The sequence below is a fragment of the Pinus tabuliformis genome, chromosome 4_1 (genome assembly GCF_031772625.1).
Source record: "Pinus tabuliformis cultivar Carrire ecotype Pingquan chromosome 4_1, CPIR1, whole genome shotgun sequence".
NCBI lineage: Eukaryota > Viridiplantae > Streptophyta > Pinopsida > Pinales > Pinaceae > Pinus > Pinus tabuliformis.
The window spans coordinates 918,416,273-918,442,791 of record NC_142303.1 but is presented as its reverse complement, the minus strand read 5'-3'; the positions used below and the strand labels follow the sequence as shown (position 1 = coordinate 918,442,791).

At 38.8% G+C, this 26,519-nt stretch overlaps 1 protein-coding gene across 6 annotated transcripts in view; it reads left to right on the top strand.

Annotated features, from left to right (window-relative positions):
- The window catches only part of LOC149179151 (AAR2 protein family), a 477,491-nt gene that overhangs the window by 86,566 nt on the left and 364,406 nt on the right, over positions 1-26,519 (top strand). For all 6 annotated transcript variants that reach the window (XM_089420537.1, XM_089420538.1, XM_089420541.1 and 3 more), the window contains one exon: positions 7,756-7,818. In XM_089420537.1, the coding sequence (XP_089276663.1) occupies positions 7,756-7,818 (63 nt within the window). The remainder of the gene's footprint in view (positions 1-7,755; positions 7,819-26,519) is intronic.

Sequence of the window (26,519 nt, the reverse complement as noted above, 5' to 3'; positions counted from 1 at the left end):
TTCTGTAGGAGTGTAGCTCAACTGTACAACACCTCGTTGGACACAACCTCTGACAAAGTGACACTGGATATCATTATGCTTTGACCAATCATGAAACACTAGATTCTCAGAGAGCTTGATGCAACTCTGATTATCGCACATGATCCTGGTTACCTTCATCTTTCTTTTGAATAGGTTCACAAGCAGTTTTCTAAGCCATATGGCCTCACATGAAGCTGTGCTCGCAACCATATATTCTGCCTCACCTGAGCTCAGAGCCACGGATTTCTGTTTCCTACTTCACCAGGAGGTCATTCCCGATCCATTGTTGAAACAATACCCAAAGGTACTTTTCCGATCCACTGAACTTCCTGCCCAATTGCATCAGTAAATCCACTCAATCTGATATCCTAACTCCTGCTGTACAAGAGTCCATAATCCACTGTTCCCTGTAATTACCTAAGAACATGTTTGGCTGTTGCCCAATGCGCCCTCTTCGGCTCCACCATGAACTGACTGAGGGTGTTGACTGCATAGCAAATGTTTGGCTTGGTATTCACCAGATACATTAGGGACCCTATGAGCTGCTTGTATAAGGTGGGATCAACATCCTTGTCTTCTGATGCATCAATCTTCTTCTAGTTGGTGATCATTGGAGTAGCCGTGGGTCTACAGTCCTCCATCCTGAATCTCTTCAAGATTTGTGTAGCATATCTCCCTTGCCCAAGGAAGATCTCCCCCTTTTGCTGCCAAACTTCAAACCCCAGGAAATAATGCATTCATCCCAAATACTTCATGTCGAATTCCGTGGCTAGATTCTTCTTACAATTGTCGATGACCCTGGATGATCCCGTCAGGAAGAGATCATCCACATATAATACTAAGATTAGAGGCTCATTCTCTACAACTAGATAGTAGAGATTTGGATTTGCGTCACTCTTGACAAATCCCATTTTCTTCAAGTAGCCATCGATTCGACCATACCATGCTTTAGGTGCCTGTTTCAGCCCATACAAGGCTTTCTTCAATCTGCATACATGAGAATTCTTCTCATGTGTCTCAAAGCCCTCTGGTTGTTCAATGTATACCTCTTCTTCTATCACTCTGTTTAGAAATGCCGTTTTGACATCCATGTGATGAATCTCCCACTCCATTTGAGTTGCAAGAGATATCACAGTTCTAATAGATGTATACCTGGCTATCGGGGCGAAGGTCTCTTCGTAGTCAATTCCTTCCTTCATAGCATACCCCTTAGCCACAAACTCGACTTTGTATTTCTCAACACTGCTGTCTGCAGGGTATTTGATTTTGTAGATCCATCTCGAACCTACCACTGATCTGTCTTGAGGCCTTGGCACTACCTCCCAGACATCGTTCACCATTATGGAGTTGGAGTTGTACTCCTCTACCATCGCATCCAGCCAAACCTGATGTTGAGCTACCTCTTGAAAACTGGCAGGCTTTCCATCCTGAGCTACTAATGCCTGATATCTATCTGGCTGTTTTCACTCCCTCTTATTGTTCCTAGGCGCACCGATGAAGTCCTCTGCATCTCGCAGAGTTTGATGAAGAAGAAAAGAATTCTTGCTCTGCCAGCAGGTGCTTCTGTTAGCTCCTCCTCATCCTGTGATTCTTCCTGACTCGAGGAAGAATTCTTTTCTTCCGTTGGTTGAAGAGGTTTGACCAATGGTTCCTCTGTTGACTGCTCCTCGGAAGGCATTTCTCGAGATTTTCTGAAAGCCCTGTCCTCCATGAACTTCACATCTCATCGAACTACTACCTTCCTGCACCCTGGAAGACAGATTCTGTATGCCTTAGCGTTCTCGCTATATCCCACTAGATATCCTTTCTCTAAAGTTTGATCTAGCTTCTTCCTCTTTACCTCGGGTATGCGACAATATGCTAAGCTCCCAAATATCCCGAAATTATTGACTTCAGGCGTCTTTCCTGTGAAGACTTTCTCTGGAGTAATCTTGCCCAATGCCCGATGAGGAGTTCTATCCTGAACAGAGGCTGTTGTGTTGCATGCTGCTGTCCATAGGGATTTTGGCATATCCTAATCATACATCATGGCCCTAACTGCTTCTACAATAGTACTGTTCTTTCTTTCTGCTACTCTGTTCTGCTCCGGATTGTAAGGAGATGTCCACTCTCTTTTGATGCTCTCCTTAGTGCAAAAATCAGTGAAGTCCTTATCGACATACTCTCCACCATTATCTGAGCGCAAAAATTTTATTTTCTTCCAAGTCAGATTCTCCACTAGGGCCTTGAACTCTTTGAATCGACAGAAAACCTCGTCCTTGGTTTTCTGAAAATAAATCCAAGTTTTCCTTGAGTAGTCATCAATGAAGGTGAGGAAGTACTTGACACCACTAAGAGCTTTAGTGGACATGGGTCCGCAGATATCTGAGTGTATCAATCCTAGTACAATCTTGGCCTTGTTTTTACTTCTAGGAAATGCTGCTTTGGCATACTTTCCTAGAGCACATCCTCTGGATACATCATCTCATTCCGTACTAAGATCTGAAACTCCTGTTACAGTGCTCTTGAGAATTCTCAGAGCCCCATGGTGCAAATGTCCCATTCTTCTGTGCCATAGTTCGTTCAAATCCTTGTCTCCATGACTGCCTATTAGTGCCATTGGTGATTCTAGTTGTAGTCTGCAAAACCTGTTACTTTTGATCCTGATCTGCACTTTCTTTTTCTAGCTCGGGTGTTTGACGGATACTTTCTCCTTGATGAAGAAAATGTCATAGCCTTTGCCTTGAAGTTGCGACCCAGAAAGTAAGTTCATCCCAATCTTGGTACATGCAGCGCATTGGTAGCACGGAACCGCTCTCCTGTTTCTGTTTGAAAAACTATGGTACCCCTCCCTATTGGAGTACACTTTGCCTTGTTCCCCATGGTGATCTGAAAGTTCATCTTCTCCTCCCGATAATCTGAGAAACATTCCCGGATTCCTGTCATATGCCAAGAGGCTCCAGTGTCTATATATCATACCTCTGATGATGTAGAGCTAGTCACACAAGCCACTTCTTCTTCCAGCCTGGAAACAAATATAGAGAAATCAAAATCACTTTCTCTTGTGCAATTTTCTAAAAATCTGCGAGTCTCCTGACGTAGATGCCTCTACATCATGGTCTCGAGCCATAATTGATTTTCTCTTCTTGTCTCTGATTACTTGCTCTGATACCATGTGAAATTCTACCACTGCAACAACTGATTTATTTTACCTACTTATTTCCTAATAAGTTATTTATGAAAATCCTTCAATAAAAATTAAAATAAATTCTGCTGCAGATATCACACCATAATACAAAAACAAACACATGCATAAGAATCAACACATCGACACAGATATTTTGGACAACAGTCCCTGGAAAAACCTAATGTGGGAAAACCAGTGCAACAAGGGAGGATTTTATTATTCAACAATACTTCAGTACAACTGGGTGCCAAATTGGCTTACCCAATAGAGAGAAAAATTCTCCAGCACTTCTCCCAGTCTCAGTGTCAGGCTAACTGACCTCTGCGTAGCTCCCAGACCCTCTGCGTCAGCTCCTGACTCTCTGCGTCAGCACTGGGCCTCTCAGCGTCACCCACATAGGCCCTTCAATGACTACGCAGTCTACTGCCTCTGCGTCTGCCTGAGAGGCTTTGCGTTTGCCTTTCCAACCTCTGCGCTGGTCTTCTAGTGCTGTTCCCGACTCTCTATTTTGTACTTGCTGCCTCATGCTGCTCTCCAGACCACTAGTTCGAATTTCTCAGCTAACCCCGCTCTAGAAATCGAACTGACTGGTCTCCCTCAGTGCGTTCTCCAACTGACCCTCAAACCTCTTCTTGTACTTTTCCTGTTGGTCCTTCAACGAGCGAGATTAAATCTCTAATCAATGGCTAAGATTAGATTTGTATTGATCCATGACTTTTGGAACCTTCTAACCCAGTTTTATATTAATACCTATTAATATTTGTTTTTCCCAAGTTTAGACTTAGGAACTCCATTAAAATCTTAATTATTTTAATATCTCCCAAACTGGGTACAATTTGTCCAAACCATTTCTGGGTTTTGGAGATCTCATGTGCTTTAGCCTCTCCACTAATTTTCATGGTTAGAGCACATCCGATGCTACCCCAATTCAACATTCAAGATCGACATCAACATTGTAGAACCATTACTTGAAACAATTGAATGTATTGGGCCATATAATGTCATCCAAGTCATCATTGATAATGCTGCTAATTGTAAGACAATGGGAGCAACTATTAAGGATAAATACCCCAACATATTTTGGTCTGGGTGTTTGGTTCACACAATGAACCTTTTGATGCATGATATTATTTAAAACAAAAACCAACAATACAAATGGATTGATGATTTGTACAAGAGAGACAAACAAATGATAAGATTTATTACAAATCATAGCAATACCCATGGGCTTTTCCGCAATCATTCAAGATTGGAGCTGTTGAAGATTGTGAAGACTAGATTTGCTAGCTATTACCTCACCTTCAGGTGCCTTTTGAAGGTAAGAGAGTCATTGGCTAGCATGGTATCAAGTCCACACTGGCAAGTATTAAAGGAAAGGGCTACAAATGTAGCTGACAAGCAAGGTTTTGAATAGGTGGAGGAGACTGCTCTTGATGGTCTATTTTGGGCACATGTGAGGCAAGTATTGGAATTCACCAAGCCCATTTATAACATGATTTGTTTTGCAAGATACAGATAAACCAATGATTGGGGAGGTGTATGAGCAGATGGATACCATGTTGGGGCAAATAAAAGATATTGTTCAGAAAGATGATCCCAACTTGTATACACTGATCCACATTTGTGTGTGTACATGGTGGAATAAACATAATGTTCCACTACATGCCTTGTCATATATCCTTATGCCAAAATGCTACTCTCCATCTTGGTTGGGCCAACCTGCACCTGGGGGTGGGGTTTGGTCAAACCCCATACAGATCTAGAGGTATCTACAGGATATATGAAAGCATTAGATAAGTTGGTAGTGGTACCTGACAGGGAGGAGTGTGCTAATCTGAGTCTTGAATTAGGTAGATACTTCAGTTGCACTGGTTTGTTTGGTTCTTTGCGTGCAATGGAAGATAGAGACAGATTTGATGCTCTCACATGGTGGGAAGCATATGGCAGCATGGGACTTTTGCCAAAATTGGCAATTTTTTTCATCTCATAGGTTGTAAATACTTCTTTTGCAGAGAGGTATTGGAGCACCTACAACTTCATACATAATGTGAAAAGAAACATACTCAATGAAAATCGGGCAGAAAGGTTGGTTTATGTGCACTACCACTTGAGGTTGTTGAGTCATTATTGTGATTGGGCTTATGAGGATCCAACATATAAAATTTGGGACAACCACCCAGAGGACGATAATTTGGAGGATGACACTATACATCTTGAAGAATTGGAAGCAAAACTTATGAGAGATGAAGATGAAGCAACAACAACCATGCCACCCCCACCATCTAGTAGCAGTGCTCGAGTTCCAAGTCTTGTTTCTTTGCTTTCGCTGCCTCCATGTGCATCCTCACTTGGAGGGCATGTGCCTTTTGGTTCTGGTTGTGGAACTGCGCGGGAGGAGACCCTTGGAAGACCACCACGACCTGCTCAGAAATTAGAGATTATTCATGGCGACAAGAGGAAGTTGTAGATGATAGATTTACTTGTCTTTTCTAGTTTCTAGTAGTTTTAACTTTTAATAACTGTTGACTCTTTCATATTTATTATGATATTTTTTGTAAACAATATATGACAATTTAAGTTTGAAGTTTGAAGTTGGCAATTATAACTCATTGGTAATGAATTATGAATATGATGCTTCGTGAAAGTTGAAAGTTGTTTCATTTCATTTCATTTCATGTTAGATATTCTTTGTTGTAATGGTTACACTTAGCTTACAAGTACAACTTTGGTGATCAATTATGATAAATGTTATATATTGAATTTTGAAAGCTTGAAACTTTAAGATTGATGAATCATGAGACTCAATATGTTGTATGTTACTAACTTGTGGACATGGTTGATGAAGATTATAACTTCTAGATGATTGTTGTTATATGGTTCAATCTATGTTTTTTATATCTAATTCATCATTCTACATGCTTTTGTTGACATATATGCATCAAAATTTAAAAAATATATATTATATAAAAAAACGCTCCTGGAATCGCTCCCAAACCGGGAGCTTCTGAAAATGTTGCTCCCACTCCTGCTTCATCTCCTGCTCCCCATTTTGCTCCCGCTCCCAAGTAACCTTGATCTGAGTGATATCATTGATTAAACCACTTGAAGCATGTAATATGTTAATCTGAAGCTATACCGTGACCCATGATATCACAAAGAACAACATAACAAATGTGCTAGAAGTTCCAGGTTGTCTCTACCTGTAGTTGCCAAGAATTTGTGTGGGTCATTAATGCTATGTTACCAGATCCATGAGGCTGAGGGACTGGATTTGCAGATCCATGCATCAGGTACTGATTCAGATAAGGATTTGCAGTGATTTGGCTAGGATCTGCACTATGCATTGTTACTCAGTAAGTGCAAATATTAAAACCTAGATGTAGTCTAATCCTGATGTTTTGGAATTTGATAGCGTTTGGCTCCCAAATTTTATCCACGGGGATCTGGTTAGAATCCACACTGCACGCTGTTACTTGGTAGATGCTGTACAGTCTAATCTTGATAGTGTTTGGTTGGTGAATTTTAAAACCCTAGCGCAGTTTAATTTAAAACATATGTTAGCTGGCTGGCTTGATCGAACTTAGCATTCTCACGTGGTTGTGATTGAACATTAGCCTGTGTTCTCCTATTACATTTGTTCTCCTTTTAGATTTGCCTGGTGATTAAAAAAGAATCGTGCCATCACCTGGCTGTTATAATGTGTAATTATTTTTATGTTCTATTTCAAATTAAACATTGACCATTCAATTTTTAATCTATTAATGTACAATATTTATTTTAAGTTTTTTAATTTAATATATTAATTAATTAATGTATAATATTGATTCTAAGTTCATTAATTTAATATATTAATTATTTAATGTATAATATTGATTCTAAGTTCATTAATTTAATATATTAACTATTTTATAAAAGTATTACATACTTTATATATATATATATATTATAAATTTATAAAAAAAATATTTATTTTGTTAGCACCTACCGGATCCCCACTGTATCTGGATCCTGGTTTTTCAAAAAATTAGTGGATCCGTATCTGAATCCTGGTAACTTGCATTTATGAGGTTATGGGGTTTACTTTGTGAGTTATGAATGCTGTCTTTTGGATTTTTATCTAATATTATTTATAATTTTATATTAGCCTGATTTGTATTCATCGTTCAGAGGAAGCATCCAATTTCATGAAATCCTGAAATGGATTATTTGTTCATCATAGTGGGCCTTCAGTGCTTTGTATCATGAGATAATTTCAGCATCAGATTCTTACAAATTGATTAGTTTCCTTTGTTGATCATTGTAGTTTATATGTTTTGGTTATGCCATTTCTTTGGAAATCACAGCTTTTCTTTCCCGTTGTTCAACATCTATTTGGTTCTTAAGAGCATGGTCTTATGGTTTTGTAGTTATATGTGTTGATGCCTCCCATCTTTCAATTCATAATATGTATAGATGTATAGCTGGGGCTGGTACATTTGCCATGGTTTTGAAAGACAGTTACATGAGCATTATTTGGTTATTTGGACAATGTGGAACAGTATAATTTATGGACTAACTGTGTGTATCAGGTTATTGTTAGGCAATGGGATCCACAAGAAGAGTGTCTTGTCAAGCTTGCAGATAGCAGTGAGGTCAGGATTCAGGAGTCGTCCAGTTTGTAGGCATGCTTAGTAGTTTTCTTCAAGTTTACATTATGTATTTCAGTTTTCATTGAAGGCATTGTAATATGTTGCTTCCCACATGAAATGTTTATATCTAAGCAGGCATGCTTAGTAGTTTTCTTCAAGTTTACATTATGTATTTCAGTTTTCATTGAAGGCATTGTAATATGTTGCTTCCCACATGAAATGTTTAGATCTAAGCATCATTTGTAATATCTATATTTTATCATTTAAACATTAACATGAAAATGGATATACATATGAACTGCATTGCGGGATGTGGAAGTAGGCAAGGAGATTAGCAGAATGAATTTCACATGAAGGGATTTGATAATGTTGGCATAGTCATTATAAAAATAACTCGTAAGAAATGAAAAATTTGTTTAAAGAAGAATGTAAACATTAAGCATCTCTGTTTTTGAAAAAATGTGAAATTTGAAAAACATCCAAATGATTTATGGAAATTCAATGTATAATATGTCATGGAAGACTTAGAAATATTCCTAACAATGCTTTAGTGCTGTTGTGAAATATATTTCTTATGATTCTGATTTATGAAGTGAAACTTATATCAGCAATGAATCAAAAGTCAAATGTAAATTCACGAAGCTGTTTTATCAAAGCGAATAGAAACATAATCTGCTAAAATTTTGTAACTGTCAATAGCCAAAAACTTGAAAAGCTTTGTAGATCTTTCTGACTCTTACCTTGCTGTACTTGCGGCTCTAAAGTATCTTGAAATAGTGTCACGAAGTCTCATTAAATACTGTCCAAGTCCTAACTATTAGGACTGTTACCCACCACCTGTGGGTAGTGTATATAGGAGATTTTTTTTCTCCGATATGGTCCTCAGCCGGCAGCCAGCAGCCCCTTCCAGCCACTAGATAGCTCGATGTGTCATTATCTCCACCACTTGAGCCAGCGATGTGGTCCCTCACCCACTTGTTTAATGTTATGATCGTATGTTTGAAGGTGGGCCTTCCAACCCCGAGGGTATGACTTTCATTGGAATAGTTGAGTAATTTTCCTTACTTGTCATGGGCACTTTGGGCATGGATTGGTGGGGGGATTTGGTGGAAAGAGTGGGCTAGGTCTGTACTTTTGTCTCTAATGCCCGATTCTGTGGTTAGCCTTATATCCTAGTTCTGTGGTGTGAACATTTGAAAACTGGAATCCTATTGCAGCAACTGGAATTTATTTTTCTAATTGTTAATTATTTTAACAATTTATTTGTTACAACAAATATCAAATAAATCACACTGCAACCTTCACAAATAAAATACCGCGGAAATAATAGTGCTGGAAACTGATAAAATTCTAGCACACAAACACAATAAAAATGACACCGTTATTTTTGGACAAATGTCCCCGGAAAAAACCAATGTGGGAAAACCGGTGCAGCAGTGAGGGTTTTTATTATTATGCAGCAGTGAAATTCTAAGTACAATCTATGGATGCCCAACTGGCAATCTAAACAACAAGAAAATTTGGGCAAAATTATTTGAGGGAATTACCCTTCTTCCACAAGCAATCCCGACACAACTTCTCTTTAGAAACTCATCCTCCTGGACCCTCTGCATCAGCCTCTGCGCTGCTCTGCGCAAACCCTATGACGTCTAGCCTTTGAACTGCCTCTGATGAAGTCGTTCTGCCTGTCTCTGTTGAGGAAATCGCTTCTCCGACACTCTGGACCCTCTGCCCGACCTTTGGAACTGAAAACGAATTTCTCTCCAGCTAAATCGAATTGCTTCTCTGAAGCAACTGCGTAGTCCTCTGTGCTGCCTCACTGGGAATAACTCAACCCCTTGCTGCTGCCTCTCTGAATCTGGAAAACTTCTTCTAGATCACTGCCTCTGTCCCTCACTGTCTTTTCTTCGATCTCTTGCTTTCTGGAAACTGCTGCTGCTCTCTGGAAATCGATCTGCCAAGGAAATCAAACTTTTGGTGTATTTTCTCCAAGTGCTCATCGATTTCCTCTTATAATCCATTGTTGGAGCACCAACGACCAAGATTAAATCTTAATCAATGGCTCAGACCATTTTTGGATCGATCGGTGTGAGTTTCTAGAGAATTTTCACCTTGACTTAATTAATTTTGATTAATTAACCAATTTTCCTAAGTTTAGACTTAGGAAACATTAAAAAAATGGTTAGTAATCTAATTAAGTCATTTCTAGGTGGAATTTCCAAATATGATTTCTAGGTTTTGGAGATCTCATGCATTCTAGCCCCTCCACCAAATTTCGTGGCTAGAACACATATGATGCTACAAAAACTAACACATGGGATCTCCTTTACTGGCCCCTAGCTTCGGGGTTGGCACTACTAGGGAAATCCCGACCTTGGTTGCGTGGTGCCACTCCCCAACACCACATACATTCCCCCTTTCCACTCATTTTAGCCCCATTCATCTCTTTCCCCTCCGGGTCCACATGTGTCCACTAGGTCCACATAGGGTTAGCCTCCCCCTCCCCTTCTCCACACCTTGGGTCGGGCCTGGAATGATGCCCTGGAGGTTGATGCAACTAAAAGAAAAGAAAAAGCATCATTTGGCCACTCTCAACAGGAAATGTACCACAAAATGCAAAAGGTGGTCAGGACATACAAATTTAGCACATGGGCAAAAGCCAAACATGAGCTCTACGCCTTATCCATGGCCATGACCCTGTTCCTATGGGCCCTAGATGATCCCCCTCCATCATTAAGGAACCCATGATTGACCCAACCCTTTGGTGGGCGATGAACTGCCCCACCTTAAGGGGGTATCCACTGCTATATATTACACACATCATGCTCTCATCCCCTGGAGCCCAGAGCAGTTATGAAGAAAAATCAGTCAAAGCCAAAAAGCATATGAAGAAGGGTGGAAAAACAAAGGCTGGGGTAACTCATGTACGACGATTTGATCCCTCTTATTCTCATATACCCAGGTGTGGGCTTCCCTTGTTATAACTGCCCTTGTACCATGACATGTGGTTTGGATGATTCCCTTGATCCCCACTTCGTTCCATTACTATATCATTTGCCACCTACCACTTAAGGAATGTACCACGGGCATGTCACCCTCTTTAAAGGTTGAAACCACCTAATAGGGTCCTTGATTAATCCCCTATTGAGCTTGGAGACACTTGTACATGCCAAAGCCCACTATGGAAGGGCATGCCACCATGAAGTGCCCCGTTGATTCCATGACTTGTAAGCTCTTTTACTTGATTATTCTAATGATTTGTTGTATTGGAGGGCAAGGGGACGCATTGGATCTTATGCAAGATTGCTGGTCGGTCTCCATTTGGGGCTTGGTCTTCCTATACGGGGTCCTAGCCCTCTAGAGGGCCACATTGGCACTTGTAAAGTGAATGTTGAGAGCCATGGGCCTCCACCATAGCAGAGAGTACTTTGTGGATCCCCAACACCACTCATTGATTGCTCGTGTTCCACCTTTTTGGATGGGGATGATGCACTTGGTTCACCATGCCTAGCCAGCTCCACACTTCCATCATACATTTGGTAGATGATTCGGGGTCCAAATGAGCACCACAAAGGGCTTATGACATCATCCTAGCCCTTACAAATGGTTTACAAGCATTTTCGATCCACTTGGAGACCCATGAGGATGTCCTTGTGCCCCTCACAACCACTTGGGGGCACCATAGGGATTTGCTTGGAAATAAGGGGCCAACTCCTTGTCCATTATGTTTGAGGTCCATTTTTGCATCATGGCAGACTCAGGATTTCTTTAGGCCTCCTCAAAGGCCCAACGACTCACTTTATTGATCATTCTACCCTCTTGAGAGGTTTATTCTTATGTTATTGAGCTATCTTGGTGGGCTTGTCACTAAGGGATGTTATTATTTGGGGCTCAATTAGGCCAAATTAGGCAAATTGAACTCATTAGAGATGGTATAAATAGATGAGAGGTGATTCATTCTCTCATCATCACTTGGATTGGATTAGTATCTCTTGAGAGATTTTCACACTTTTTGCTGGGTAAACTTTTGGAGCTTTCTCTATGCATTATGATGTTTGGATTTTTTCTATTGTCTTTGGAAGTTCTTTCTAATGCAAATTTGATGAATGGATATACTCTCTCTCATGTAAGTCGAATTTTGATGCTATTCTTGTTATTTTACTGGTTTACTGCATGTTATGATTATCATTATTCTTGTATGGGTTAAAGTAAATGCGAAATTCTTCTGGGAACCTTGAATAAGTGATTTAATGCACGCGTTGTACTTGAAGAGAGTGGGTGAATGTTCTTAGAGGCACCTCTTAGGTTGAAAGAACTCGAAAACTCATCTCCTTGACAAATTTGAAGTATAAATCCCTATTGACCTAGTTGCCACCCTTGGAGAGGCTAGCAAAGATCAAGTAGGGATCCTTAGCACACGAAATTCTCGATCTATGTGTATCTTGACTCCATTAAGCCCAAGCAATAAGGCATTGATCCTCATATCCCTTTGGTGGTCAAATTTCCCTCACTTTTCTTCACTTTTCCCAATTCTAGGCCTAACCCCAGAAGGTCTCCTGGGGCATCACACAAAATATTTGTATCCATACAAACACCTTGAAAATTGGTCCACAATTGCACTGGGGTCTTCTCAAGGGATCCTCCAAATTTGAGCACAATCCCACTGTGGAATCCCGACATATCGCAAGCCCTATCTCGAAGATCATTTCTCTCCCTACGCTGATTTTGGGTTAGTGTCCTCACTTGGATCATTGCATTGAAATTTCAAAAGAAAATTAGTTCTTTGATCCTATTCTCTTCCCTAATTAGGTCAAGCCCCTCTTTGGTCGATCAACTCCATACCCTTGACCTAGTTTGGGTCCACTTGGGTTCTTTGTGGTCCTGCAACTTTATAACTCAAATTCCACAAGGACTACATAGAACCCATTTCTCCATAAGGATCCTTAAGTCTAGGAAGCCCCTTGTCAAGGCATATCCTCCAACACCTAGGCCAAGGTATTCTCATAACCCTTCCTAGAGAGCCCAACACATTGTTTCTCAAGCAAGTAAGCTATTTAATTGAGCCTCTCTTGTGAATAGGCTTTAGGATCACTCCTTATCTTATCATTGATCTATTCATCATTGTGATTCCTCTTATAACGAGTCTCCATTATCGGTGAAAGTTCGTAAAGAGCAGGGAGCCTTATCTGAGGTGACATTGGGCTATCACTCCATTGTTGCCCCTTGACCTTGTAGTTTCTCTATAGGATCCCCTCCTAGGACCCCTGCTAGTTTGAGCGGTAACAAGGACTCTACTATAATTATTGTGAAGGTTTTTGAATAGTAAAGTTGAAGGAATATCCAGTCACTAGGTTATGCAAACATTTTCTTGGAGATTCGAAAATCATCGAACCTGATCCGAATTCAAAGAAATTCATTGAGGTTCGATTTGGTTTGATCCATAAATTAATTTCTTTTGCAATAAGGGGTAAAACATTGAAGTTTCTTCTACGTGAATCGCTGTATTCAGGTTCCTCTGCACGAATCACTATATTCAAGTTCTAAATTTCATGTTTATTGCTTTTTCCTTTCTAGCTTGTTCAAGCTGCAACACATCTAGATGCATATACTAATCGAGATGAAGATGAATTGAATTACCAATTACCATGCTCGAGTGATGGCCAAACTTGAGTGTTGGCTTCTTGATATGGGTCCACGATCTGGACTTCTATTTGTTTCCTCGTATACACTACGTCAATGCTAGGCAATTTTGATATAAGCTTTGATGTTTAACTTTATTATATATAAATTTTTAATTTTGTAATATGGGTTAAACTTTATTATATATATTCTTAAAATTTGAAATTTTATTATATATCTTTTCATATTGAAATTTTATAATATGTAGAACTTATTGTTGAATTTTATCCTCAAATTTGTTGTCCTTGAACTTTTTATGAATTTCAAAGCCCTCGAACTTGAACACGAATGTCAACACGGTGACTTGGGGAATATCTGCTTATGTTCTGGTGAAATATGCAAAATGTGATTTGTAGATTGGTCCAAATAAGTTGCAAAATATGCTTTAATTCTTTCATTATTGAGGAAGACATTCTTAAGTAAAGATCTTGTTACCCCCTCTTTTTAGCAGGGTTAAATATGTAACTTTCCATTTTTGGGAGCACCATTGTAAGCTTGGAGTGTGCAAGTCAAAATCCATGTAACCCATGCAGAGTCCTTGTATTATGGTATCCTAGGCCTAGTTTGGTCGACTATGGTCTGCCCTTTTGGGCTGATTCCATAGTCCTTTTGTCCTATATAGGATCGAGGGATTTTGGATGGATCTCAAGGGAACTCATGGTTTAGAGGAGTCACCAATTTGTAGGGTGATCACACATTGTAGGTCTAGTTCAACCCATGTCTTTGTGTGCATCTATGTCATTTCCACATCATTGTGTCATTGAGTTTGTATGCATTCTTTGGCTATGGTATATTCATTAAACAATACTCAAAATGGCAGTCTCATAATTCCTCAACATGTTCATGTTTCCTGAGGCAATACATGTTTCCCAATGCACTTGGTATGAGTGGCCACTTCAGGTAATTTATTAATAAACGAATGAAAATTTACATAAGCTTCTTTCATGAACGGTTACCCTACAAATGACCCTCCATTCTCTTTAAATAGAGATCATGGACCAATCGGGTGTTAAGCCACGGATCAAGTGTCGGTAATACCAAGGAGAGAATGAACCGTTAGGTCACTTCATGTCTAGAACATATCGTGACGGTTGGATTGTAAGTTACAAAAGTACATAGTAAAGAAACACACTTTACCTAACTCTACACTAGACCAAGTTATACTTAACTATTTCCTATGTGTCGGAATATCCTAACATCCCCTCTTAAGAACAACTTGGGATAGGATTGAAGGATGTATAAATATGACACAATAGGAGAAGGAAGGAGGCATTAGAGCCTATCCCCCCTTAGTTACAATTTCCTGAACTCCAACCATAAATCGAAGTTTAGTAAACTTTGCCTTTGTGAGAGCCTTTGTAAAGATGTCTGCAACTTGATCATCTGTTGAACAATATTGAACTTCAAGAAAATGGTCATGGATGAGCTTTCTGATGAAGTGCATGTGCAGTTCAATGTGTTTGCTGCGCTAATGTTGGACTGGATCTTTGCATAGTTGAATGGCACTTTGATTATCACACCAAAGTGTAGTCGGATGTTGCTGCTAAAAGCCAAACTCTGACAGGACCTGACGAAGCCACATGGCTTCCTTACTAGCTTCTACGACACCACGATACTCTGCTTCTGCTGAAGAAAGAGAAATGGCACTTTGTTTCTTGCAAGCCCATGTAATAGGTCCTGAACCAAGAGTGAACACATAACTTGCAGTAGACTTCCGATCATCAGGGTCACCAGCCCAATTGGAATCAGTGATGAGGATGCCTAAACCTGAACTGTACCTCGAACATAATGAAGTATTCTTTTAGCTGCTTTCCAATGACTTTCATGTGGGTTTTGCATAAATCGAGCAATAAGGCCAATAGCGAAGGAAAGGTTAGGACGAGTATGGGTCAAATACAAAAGTTTTCCTACAAGTTGACAGTATAAGGTAGCATCAACTTCAGGGGAAGTACAAGTGACTGAAAGTTTGGCTCCATCCTGAAAGGGAGAAGGGGCTGGCTTACAGTGTTCGATGTGAAAATGGCGTAGAAATTCATAGGCATACTTGGACTGGATAAGGGAAATACCTTCCTTGGATTGCAAGACTTGAAGACCAAGAAAATAATGCAAGTGTCCTAAGTTTGTCATTCCAAACTTCTTTTTAAGGCTGAACTTCACATGTTTTATAAGGTTGGGATCACTACTAGTAAGGATAAGATCATCAAGATAAAGAACAAGAATGATAAGTGACTTGCCCACTTTCTTGGTGTAGACAGTATTGTCAGGATGACACTTAGAAAACCCAGTTTCTAAAAGAAAGCTATCCATTTTGGCATACCAAGCCCGAGGGGCTTGCTTGAGACCATAAAGGGATTTCTTAAGCCGACATACGAGGTTGGAGTCTGTTTGTATAAAGGCAGTGGGTTGTTCCATATAGATTTCTTCATGCAAGTCGCCATGCAAGAAGGCAGATTTAACATCCATTTGATGGATTACCCATTTGAAAGAGGTAGCAAGGGAAAGAACAAGGCGAATAGAGTTCATTTTGGCAACATGGGAGAAGGTTTCAGTATAGTCAATGCCTTCAACTTGTGAAAAACCCTTAGCAACAAGACGAGCTTTATGTTTATCAACTTTTCCTTCTGGTTCATACTTGGTTCTGTAAACCCATTTGCATCTAACAAGTTTTCGTTCCTTTGGAAGAGGAACAAGATCCCATGTATCATTTGCCAATAATGAACGATATTCTTTATTCATAGCTGCGTCCCAATCTGGATGGCCTAAAGCTTCTGCAAAGGTGTCAGGATCATAATTCGCTGAAGCTTGAGCTAGTAAAGAAGAGGCTCTATTGAACTGAGAACGTGTACGTCGCTGATCTGTAGGATCACCGACTAGAGCACCTGCTGCATCCCGAGTAGCGCGGACCCATTTTGGAAGTTGAGGAGCTGAAGGAGGATCCTGAGAAGGTGGGGGAGGATTGTCATCCTCACTGTCATCATTTGAAGAAGAAATATTTTCAGAAGTAGAAGGGATAGAGAGAGGTGGCACATTCGCCGAACTAGGCTCGTAGGCCGATATATTTTCAGCAAACTTTATATCTCTTCTAATGATAACATTCTTGGACTTAACTGGAATAAGTCTATATCCTTTGACATCTTTAGAATATCCAACAAAAATACATTTTTCACTCTTAGGTTCTAAAGCTTTATGTTTCTCATCTGGAATATGGGCCCATGCTTCACTTCCAAAAACATGGAAGTGACTTACATCTGGTTTAATTGAGCTCCATGCTTCTTCTGGAGTGATATTCTGTTATGAAACCAGCTCAAGAAAAGATAGAAAAGATAGATCAATGCCTTAGAATTCAGCCTCTTCGAGGGGGCAACCTCCTTTACATTACATAAATGAACAATTCTTGGATGATTCAAATGACAAAACCTCCTTTCTATATATAGGAGTCTAAGGAGTCACAATATAACCCAGCCGACCTAACAATAATAATATAAAGCCACAAAAATAACAATAGAGGGATTCTATGGGGCACAGTAATAACAATATGGGGATAATAGGGGCACAACAATATTAATAACGGATGCAACTACAATAGTAATGGGGTAATCACTAGTATTATAGGGACCCAACATGCCCTTCTTCTTCAAAAAAGTGTTGTCCTCAACGCTTGAGTAGTTCTGGATGCTTCTGTATAAAATTCTCATCCTCCCATGTGGAATCTTCAGCGAATAAGTTCTTCCACTTGATAAGATACTCTGAAATTGATCGATTTTGTAGCTGTCGAGTTCTTATTTCTGTGACTGCTTTCGGTTATAATATAATTTTTCCTTCTTCGTCAAGTTCTGGCAATATTGTTTGAACTGGGAGCTTGTCGCCTATAACCTTCTTTAAACATGAAACATGGAAAACTGGGTGCAATCGAGAAGCTGCAGGAAGCTCCAATTTGTATGCCATAGTACCAATCTTTTGCAACACCTTGTACGGACCATAATACTTTGGTGATAATTTATTATCCTTCTTAGCTTGCTTGAGGGACATTTGCTTATATGGTTGTAGCCGTAGGAATACCCAATCACCTACATCAAAACTTCTTTCACTGCGATGTTGATTTGCCTGTTGTTTCATTCTATTCTGTGCCAACACGAGGTTATCCTTTAAGAGTTGGAGGACTTGTTGTTGATGTTCGATGTGATGTTCCACTGCTTGAACCTTAGAATTTTCTCTTAAATATGATGTGATGGATGGTGGCTGATATCCATAAAGTGCCATAAATGGGGTCATTTTTGTTGCTGTATGGAAGGAAGTGTTATACCACCATTCAGCCAGAGGCAACCATTTGACCCATTGTGTCTGTTTATCAGATACAAAGCAACGAAGATATCCTTCCAAACATTTGTTTACTATCTCAGTTTGCCCATCAGATTGAGGATGATAAGATGAGCTATGAGCTAACTGAGTACCAAGACAAGAAAATAATTCTGTCCAAAAATTTCCAGTGAAAATGGGATCTCTGTCACTTACAATAATCTTTGGGTTTCCATGTAGCTTTTGAATTGTTTCCATAAATGCAGTAGAAACTGTACTGGCTTTAAATGGATGTGATAATGCACAAAAGTGTGCATACTTGGTAAGTCTGTCAACTACCACCATGATGACACTCTTTCCCTCAGACTTGGGTAAACCTGTGATAAAATCCATTGAAACCTCCTCCCAACGTTGGCTTGGAATGGATAAAGGTTGTAATAGACCCGGTGTCTTAATTGTTTCAACTTTATTTTGTTGGCAAACCAAACATTCCGCCACAAACTTTTGAATATCTGATTTAAGGCCATCCCAAAAAAATTCCTTCTTAACCCTGTGGTAAGTTTTTAAAAATCTTGAGTGCCCTCCTAAGGGAGAAGTGTGCAATTCCATAAGAATCTTTTGTTTTAGTTGGGAATTCTTACAGAGGTATAAGCGATCTTTGTACCATAAGAATCATTTTGCCAGCTAAATGTATCAGACGTACTGGAATCTTGTTGTAACTTTCGAATAAGTGCCCACACTTCTTCGTCATTCTTCCATTCCTCCCTTGCTTCGTTTATCCAATCTGGTTGGATAATAGAAATGGCGCACAACAATGCTTCCACATCCTCATCCTTTCTTGAGAGTGCATCTGCCACCACATTTTGCTTCCCTTTTTTGTAGATGATTTCAAAGTCATAACCCAACATCTTTGTGACCCACTTTTGTTGCTCTTCAGAGGATAATCTTTGTTCTAAAAAGTATTTAAGGCTATCATGATCCGTTTTTACCTTGAAGTGTCTTCCCATTAGGTAGGGTCGCCATTTCTTAAGTGCATGGAGTATTGCCAACATTTCCTTCTCATAAATAGCTTTGTGTAAAAACTTTCCCTTGATTGGACGACTTTCAAAAGCAATGGGTCTTTCATCTTGCATTAAAACAGCACCAATTCCATTTCCTGAAGCATCACATTCCACAATAAAGGTTTTTGTGAAGTCTGGTGTAGCTAAGACCGGTGCTTGGCACATTGCCTCTTTAAGATGTTCGAAGGCCTTTGTTGCTTCTGGAGTCCATGAAAATGCATCTTTCTTCAATAATGTTGTTAGAGGTGCTGCTATTCTCCCATAATTCTTAACAAACTTGCGATAATACCCTGTCAACCCGAGAAATCCTCGCAGATGCTTTATGGATGTGGGGATTTTCCATTCCTTAATGGCTTTAATTTTGCTAGGGTCTACCTTAACTCCTTCATGAGATACAATATGACCCAAATATTCCACCTCTTGTACTCCAAAGAAACATTTGGATCTTTTTGCATATAATTGTTTCTCCTCCAATAGTTGTAGCACCCTGTCAACATGTTCAACATGATCCTTCCAAGACTTGCTGTAGATTAGTATATCATCAAAAAATACTAACACAAATTTTCTAAGGAATGGTTTGAAAATGGAATTCATCAAACCTTGAAATGTTGAAGGTGCATTGGTAAGGCCAAAAGGCATGACCAAAAATTCATAATGACCCTCATGAGTTCTAAATGCTGTTTTCGGAATGTCTTCAGTCTTCATTCTGATTTGATGATATCCTAAACGAAGATCCAACTTGGTGAAGTAAATTGATCCATGCAATTCATCCAGTAATTCATCAATGACAGGAATGGGAAACTTATCTTAATAGTGAGCTTGTTGAGCTCCCTATAATCTGGACACATGCGCCATGATCCATCCTTCTTGTGCACCAATACTACTGGAGCAGAGAAAGAACTTTGACTTGGTTGAATTATACCAGCCTCTAGCATTTCTGCAACCATACGTTCAATTTCACTCTTTTGGGCATAGGGATATCTGTACGGCCTGATGTTTGGAGGAACACTTCCTGGAATCAGATGAATAGCATGATCATGATCACGAATAGGTGGGAGACCTTTGGGAGTCTCAAATACCTTGGAATGATTGTCCAAGACTTTTTGGAGATCTGGAGAAATAGATGATTGCAATGTGGAAACATCTAGCGAACATAATTGTGCAATTACACCCTTTGTTCCTTTTTTAGAAGCTTTGTCATACTGTTAGAGCTGATTATCTTTCCTGGTTTTGGAAAATTTCATGAAAAGTTCTTGAAAATTAAAAGCTATTGTACCCAAGGATTGTAGCCATTGGACTCCTAGTACAACATCAACACCTCCCATTGGAATGGAAAGCATTGGGCTAGTCAATACATATTCTCCCATCAATAGCTTGATATTATGGCACTTTCCAGAGCAATTTATTGTTCCTCCATTTGCAACCATCACTTGACACTCTGGTGCTGGATATAAGAAGCATTACAATGAATAAAATTGTGGGTATTTCCTGAATCAATCAACACTATTACCTTTTTCTTCTTGATTTGTCCTTCTATCTTGATGGTTTGAGGAGTGGTAATTCCCGCCAATGCATTACAAGATATGGTCGGATTCATTTCTTCTTTATCTAGGCATTGTTCCTGGAGTATATCCTCTTCTTTTGACCTTTCTTGCTCCTTTTCTTCTTCCTCTTCGCAATCTATGTAGAATAATTTCTTCTCAGCACACTTATGACCTTTAGTGTATTTGCTATCACAACTGTAACAAAGCGCTTTTGCTCTTTTTTCTTCCAATTGTTGTGGTGTCAACCTTATAGGTTGTGGAAGACTAGGGGCAACAACACTTCCATCTTTATAGTTGTGAGTGGTATGCTTCCTGGTTGCCATAATTTTGCTTTCCATTTTTCTTGCTAACCTGAATGCCTTCTCTAATGAATCAGGTTCCCAAAGGCGAACATCATGTTGGATATTATCCTTTAAAGTCCCTATGAACACATCAATCCTATGCTCCTCTGGAATATTTTTTACCCTTATGTTCAATTTTTGGAACTCCTCAATGTGCTCCATTATTGAACCCTTTTGTTTGAGACTTATCAATTGGCTAAAAAAAATGTTGCTTTTTGTATCTTCATAATGTGCTGTCAATTCTTCCGTAAAAATTGCCCAAGTGATAATTTGTTTACGAGAGCAAAGCCATTGATACCATACAAACTGATTTGGTTCCAAATATAAAGTTGCAATACGTACCTTTTGTGTGTTTTGCACATTATTGAGATCGAAAAATTGCTCCATCTGTAATATCCATGTTGCGGGATCCTTGCCATCAAACTTCCTCATATCGATTTTTGGAATATGGTGGGTCTTCGATCCCACATTAGAGTCTAAGAAATCATGATTAACATTTCTTTTGTTCGCATCATGAGTTTCCTTTATTACCTTTTCACCATTAGTAAGTATTTCTTGTAGAAATTTGTTCTGTCAAATCTGTGTCTTCAAATCTGCCATGTCTCTCTTCAAATCTGTCTTCAAATCTATCTTCAAATCTGTCTCTCTTCAAATCTATCTTCAAATCATCCATCTTAGCTTCCACGCCTTTTATCTTAGATTCCATGCCATTTATCTTAGCTTCTGTTAGCTTTTGTGAGAGTGACATTTGTTGCACTTGTTCTTGTAATTTTGATATATCATGTAGCATTTCTTCCTCTTCTTCATGAGTCATGCTAGAGCTTTAAGGTTGCTTACTAGGTGTTTGCATTTTCTTTCCTCAAGGCATCAGTTACTGATAATAAAGCTCTACTATGCCCTTTGAATTCCTTCAAAATAAATTTTCAAACCAAGCTTAAGCAAAAATTTTAAAAAATCTACACAACTTTTTTCACTTTGTAGGAGCTCGATATTGCCTCTGATGTATCTCTGTACCTTCTGATCATCTAGCTCTGAAATTGCGACCTGCAGTAGCCCTCTGTGTCCTCTTTCCAATGCCACCAGTCTGACCCAAATTGGTTTCTCCAAGGAAGAGTTATGCCAAATCTCCCACAGTGACTTGATTATAGACTAGTTCAGTAGAGCGAACTTGTACGACGTGCCACGAGTCACTGTTTCGACCTTTGGCTCTGAAAAATATCTACAAGAAGCTACAGTCCATCCTCTTTTTGTAACTTCTTACGAAATTTCAATCCGATGCTCAGAGAGAGTTATGACGATTTTCCCCAGGTCACCTGTTTGGAATGTAATTCAGGAGTCTGCAAAAAGACCAACTTCCTCAGATCATATCTCCGCAAATATAGCGCGAAAAGCTCTGAAATTCGGACCCAAGGTTCAACGCGATGTCTTCTCAAATGGGTTTTTTTTTAGCTTCTGAAACGTCGCAGAAAAAAAGTTATAGCGAAAATGCCACGATGACCTATTTGGAGCAGCGAAACCCTAGAATCCAAAGCTCTGATACCAAATGTTATGAAACCGGCTCAAGAAAAGATAGAAAAGATAGATCAACGCCTTAGAATTCAGCCTCTTCGAGGGGGCAACCTCCTTTACATTACATAAATGAACAATTCTTGGATGATTCAAATGACAAAACCTCCTTTCTATATATAGGAGTCTGAGTCACAATATAACGTAGCCGACCTAACAATAATAATATAAAGTCACAAAAATAACAATAGAGGGATTTTATGGGACACAGTAATAACAACATGGGGATAATAGGGGCACAACAATATTAATAAGGGATGCAACTACAATAGTAATGGGGTAATCACTAGTATTATAGGGACCCAACATATTCTTTAAAACCTTAGTAGGAGTGTGATTTACTATGTAATTTTCACAATTAATTGCTTCTACCCAAAAATTAAGACTAAGTCCTTTAGATTGAAGCATACAATTAACCATTTCCTTTAAGGTGCGATTTTTCCTTTCAGGTACACCATTTTGTTGTGGAGTATATGGAACAATATGTTGCATTTAAATTCCATTCTTAGTGCAAAAGTTGATGAATTTGTTGTTAACATATTCTGCGCCATTATCAGATCTTAGCTTAAGAATTTGATGTCCAAATTGTTTTTCAACGAAGGCCTTAAAGGCCAAGAACATGTTAAATACTTCACTCTTGAGTTTTAAGAAGTATACCCAAGTGTGTTTAGAGAAATCATCAATGAAAGTTAAGAAATATTTGTAGCCAGAGAATGAAACAACTAGAATTGGACCACATAAATCACTATGCACAAGCTGTAAAGGGGCTGAGGCGTGCAAGAGGCATGTTTTTCAAAACTATCCCGATGATGTTTTCCAAGTACACATCTAGAACAAACACCATCTCTGCAAGATATCATTGGAAGACCTGTCACCATATTTTTTTTACATAGATTCTGAAGGGAGCGATAGTTTAAGTGACCAAATCATTCATGCCAAAGTTTGCTCACTTCATCATTATGAGCAACAAATACCGAGGGAATATTTGATTACCCAAAGTTGTTAAACTTATACAACCTTGTAGAATCATCAACAATGCCAGTAGCTAAAATCTGTCTAGGATCTCTTAGGGCCTTAATTACAACATCGTGAGGCGAAAATTCAACGATTTTACCTTCACCTGAATGAGTTATCTGATATACAGATAGAAGGTTGCAGGATAAGGTTGGAACACATAATACATCATTAAATTGACCGTTGCCTAGATGAATAGTTCTAGTCCCTACAACACTAAGAGATCTATCATCACCAACATATATATTTTTGGTGTTAGAATCATTTAAAGAAGAAAACATGGCTTTGTTTTTGGCCATGTGATAAGAAGCTCCAGAATCAATGAGCCACTCATGAGAATGAGAAGAAGAAGATACATTTAGTGCATAACCAGACCTAGATGCTTGACAACCACATGCAGAAAGTGCTATTCCTGAAGATGAAGTTGAAGTTGAAGAGTGCTCCAAATGGATGTTATGCTTCTTCATCGTTGCTTCCAAGGCTTCCATCTTTTTAAAGCATTTGGATTCTAAGTGGCCATCTCAATTACAAAAGTGAAAATGTCTATCAGTCTTCTTCCTTTTGTTTTTATTTGCCTTATCATTTTGTTGAAATGATTTTTCATTTTGAGACTGAAATTGCTTAGGACCCTTGTTTGGTTTAGGACCATTCTTTTTAGGATACTGCTTTTTAGGATTCTTTGAATTTGATTGCTGTTGGGCGGCTAAGGATTTCTTAGAAGAGTTTCCAAGATTAAGAAGAGCAAGATATAAGAGCTTTTCTTGTTCTCTTATTAAAGAATCACAAAAGGCATCAAAAGAGGGGGACTTGTAGTCTTGTCTTTGAGAAATAAAGGCTTCTCTAGTAGAATGGAAGGTGGATACAAACATAGGGTAGGTTGGTCCCAACTTAGTAAAAATGGAATAGATAAGGATACCATCTTCTTTCTTAACCTTAACACCTTCCAAGAGAAGTCTAAAGGTCTTGAACTTGGCCAAAAAATCTTCAATGGAAGAAAAATTATTGGGGTCCAATGTAAGCAACTCATTTTCGAGTTGATGGGCTCTAATTTCATTTTTGATTCCAAAAACTTTAGTGCGCTGTTTCATTGCTTCATTAGGAGTATCAAGTTCTGCGATATGGAATCTAAGGTCTGGAGAAATAGACATCCCTATCAACCCACGCACTTGATCTTGCTTATTTTCCCATTTGGCTGCCTTATCTTCATCTTGAGGTTTGGTTTCTTGGCTTGAGGCTATTTTGTAAAGACCTTTACTTCTAAGTAAATCTACAATGTAGGACCGCCATTGGAAGTAGTTGGTGCTGTCAAGAATAACTTGGCATGGACTTTCCATTTTAACAAACACTGAAGCTGTAGATGTTGAAACTAAGTGTTCCAATGGAAAGATCTCGAAAAATTAGGCTGATTAAAAAAAACAGCTTCCGGATGAAGAAGTTATGGATTTTTGAGGAAAAGTCGTTGAAAATGCTGACGAAGTGTGTGAACGTGTGAAATGAATGATAATGTTATATTTAAACCCCCCCCCAACCCCCCTTCCAAACTTAATCTAATTAGCTCACTTTAAAAAAAAGATTTTATGTGACTCACTTTTATAAACAAGTGAAAGTCACTTTTACATTGGTACTTTATGAGCTATCCACTAAATTGCAACTTAAATAAAAGATAAAGAGACTTTAGAATTATAAGTGACTCACTTTTTATAATGGGTGAGAACACTTTTACATAAAGTAACTTTAAAACATAAGTTACATGTGTTTTTTGAAAAAGCAACTCAACAAAAAGAAAGATTTGAACTCAAGACCTCTATTCTTATAAAGTAACTTTGGACCAAATGAGCTAGTTTAAAAGGTTAGTAATTTTTGGAAAAGAGGAAGGGTTTTTTTTTTTTTTGTCACTGAAGCTTTGGGGTGCGTGCTTATTTGAAAAAGCTCTTTTTTTGCCTACAAAACAAAACCACAAAACCCAACTCGGACATACAAAAAAAAAAAAAACCTTACGGCTTGAAGTTAGCTTTAGCCAGAAACTAAATATCTTCCTCAATGTTTCTGATTTTCCAAGAGCACACTAAGGCGCGACGAAAAAGAGTATACACATGAGAAAAATCCTTCCTTTTTGTTTATGATTTTCCTAGATCGCACAGAGTTGCAGGGCAAAGAGCATACGCAGAAATAAAAGGTATACATCCGGTAATAAAAAACAGAGAGCTAAATAAACCGAAATAAACACAGAGATGAATAACTAGCACTGCAAATAAAGACTGTATACCTCCAAATCTTAAAAATGACGTAGCTAGGGCTACCGAAAACCTTTTCGTGTGAAACGAAAGGGGTTCCTCACTGGAACAGATGCTCCTAACACAATAGAGCAGTCCTTTCGGCCCGAAAACAGTAAAAAATAGTAGATCTAGGAAATGAAAATCGGATGTAGTTGTACCGGCTTCAGATTTGGATCACCAATGAATGCGACCCTCAAATAGCTTTCATACCATGTAGGAATTTACAGGGTAAGTTCCTCAGACAGAACACCAAAGGACACTGCTCACAAACATATCACAGATCAATACACCGGTATTCTTGACGTGGTTAAAACCCTCAAAGAGGGAAACAGTCTACGGCCTGAGCCAACGCGGCCACTTCAGGCAATTTATTAATAAAAGAATGAAAATTTACATAAGCTTCTCTCATGAAAGGTTACCCTACAAATGACCCTCCATGCTCTTTAAATAGAGATCATGGACCAATCGGGTGTTAAGCTACGGATCAAGTGTCGGTAATACCAAGGAGAGAATGAACCGTCGGATCACTTCATGTCTAGAACATATCGTGACCGTCAGATTGTAAGTTACAAAAGTACATAGTAATGAAACACACTTTACCTAACTCTACACTAGACCAAGTTATACTTAACTATTTCCTGTGTATCGGAATATCCTAACACGTTGCATGAAGCGGGGACACGGAAGCGTCATTTCCCAAAAATCTAGGAAGCAAAGTGTCTCAGAAGCACTATATATATATATATTTTTTTTTTTTTTTTGCATTTATATTAAAAAAACATCCCAAACACCAAATTAGTTGTAGAAGTCATGAAAACATGCATATTTTTACATAAATCAAGATAGATATGGCATTCATGATTCCATTGTACATCAATGGAATTATTTGAGCATCAACCATCTAGATTCTAGCAATTACAAACATAC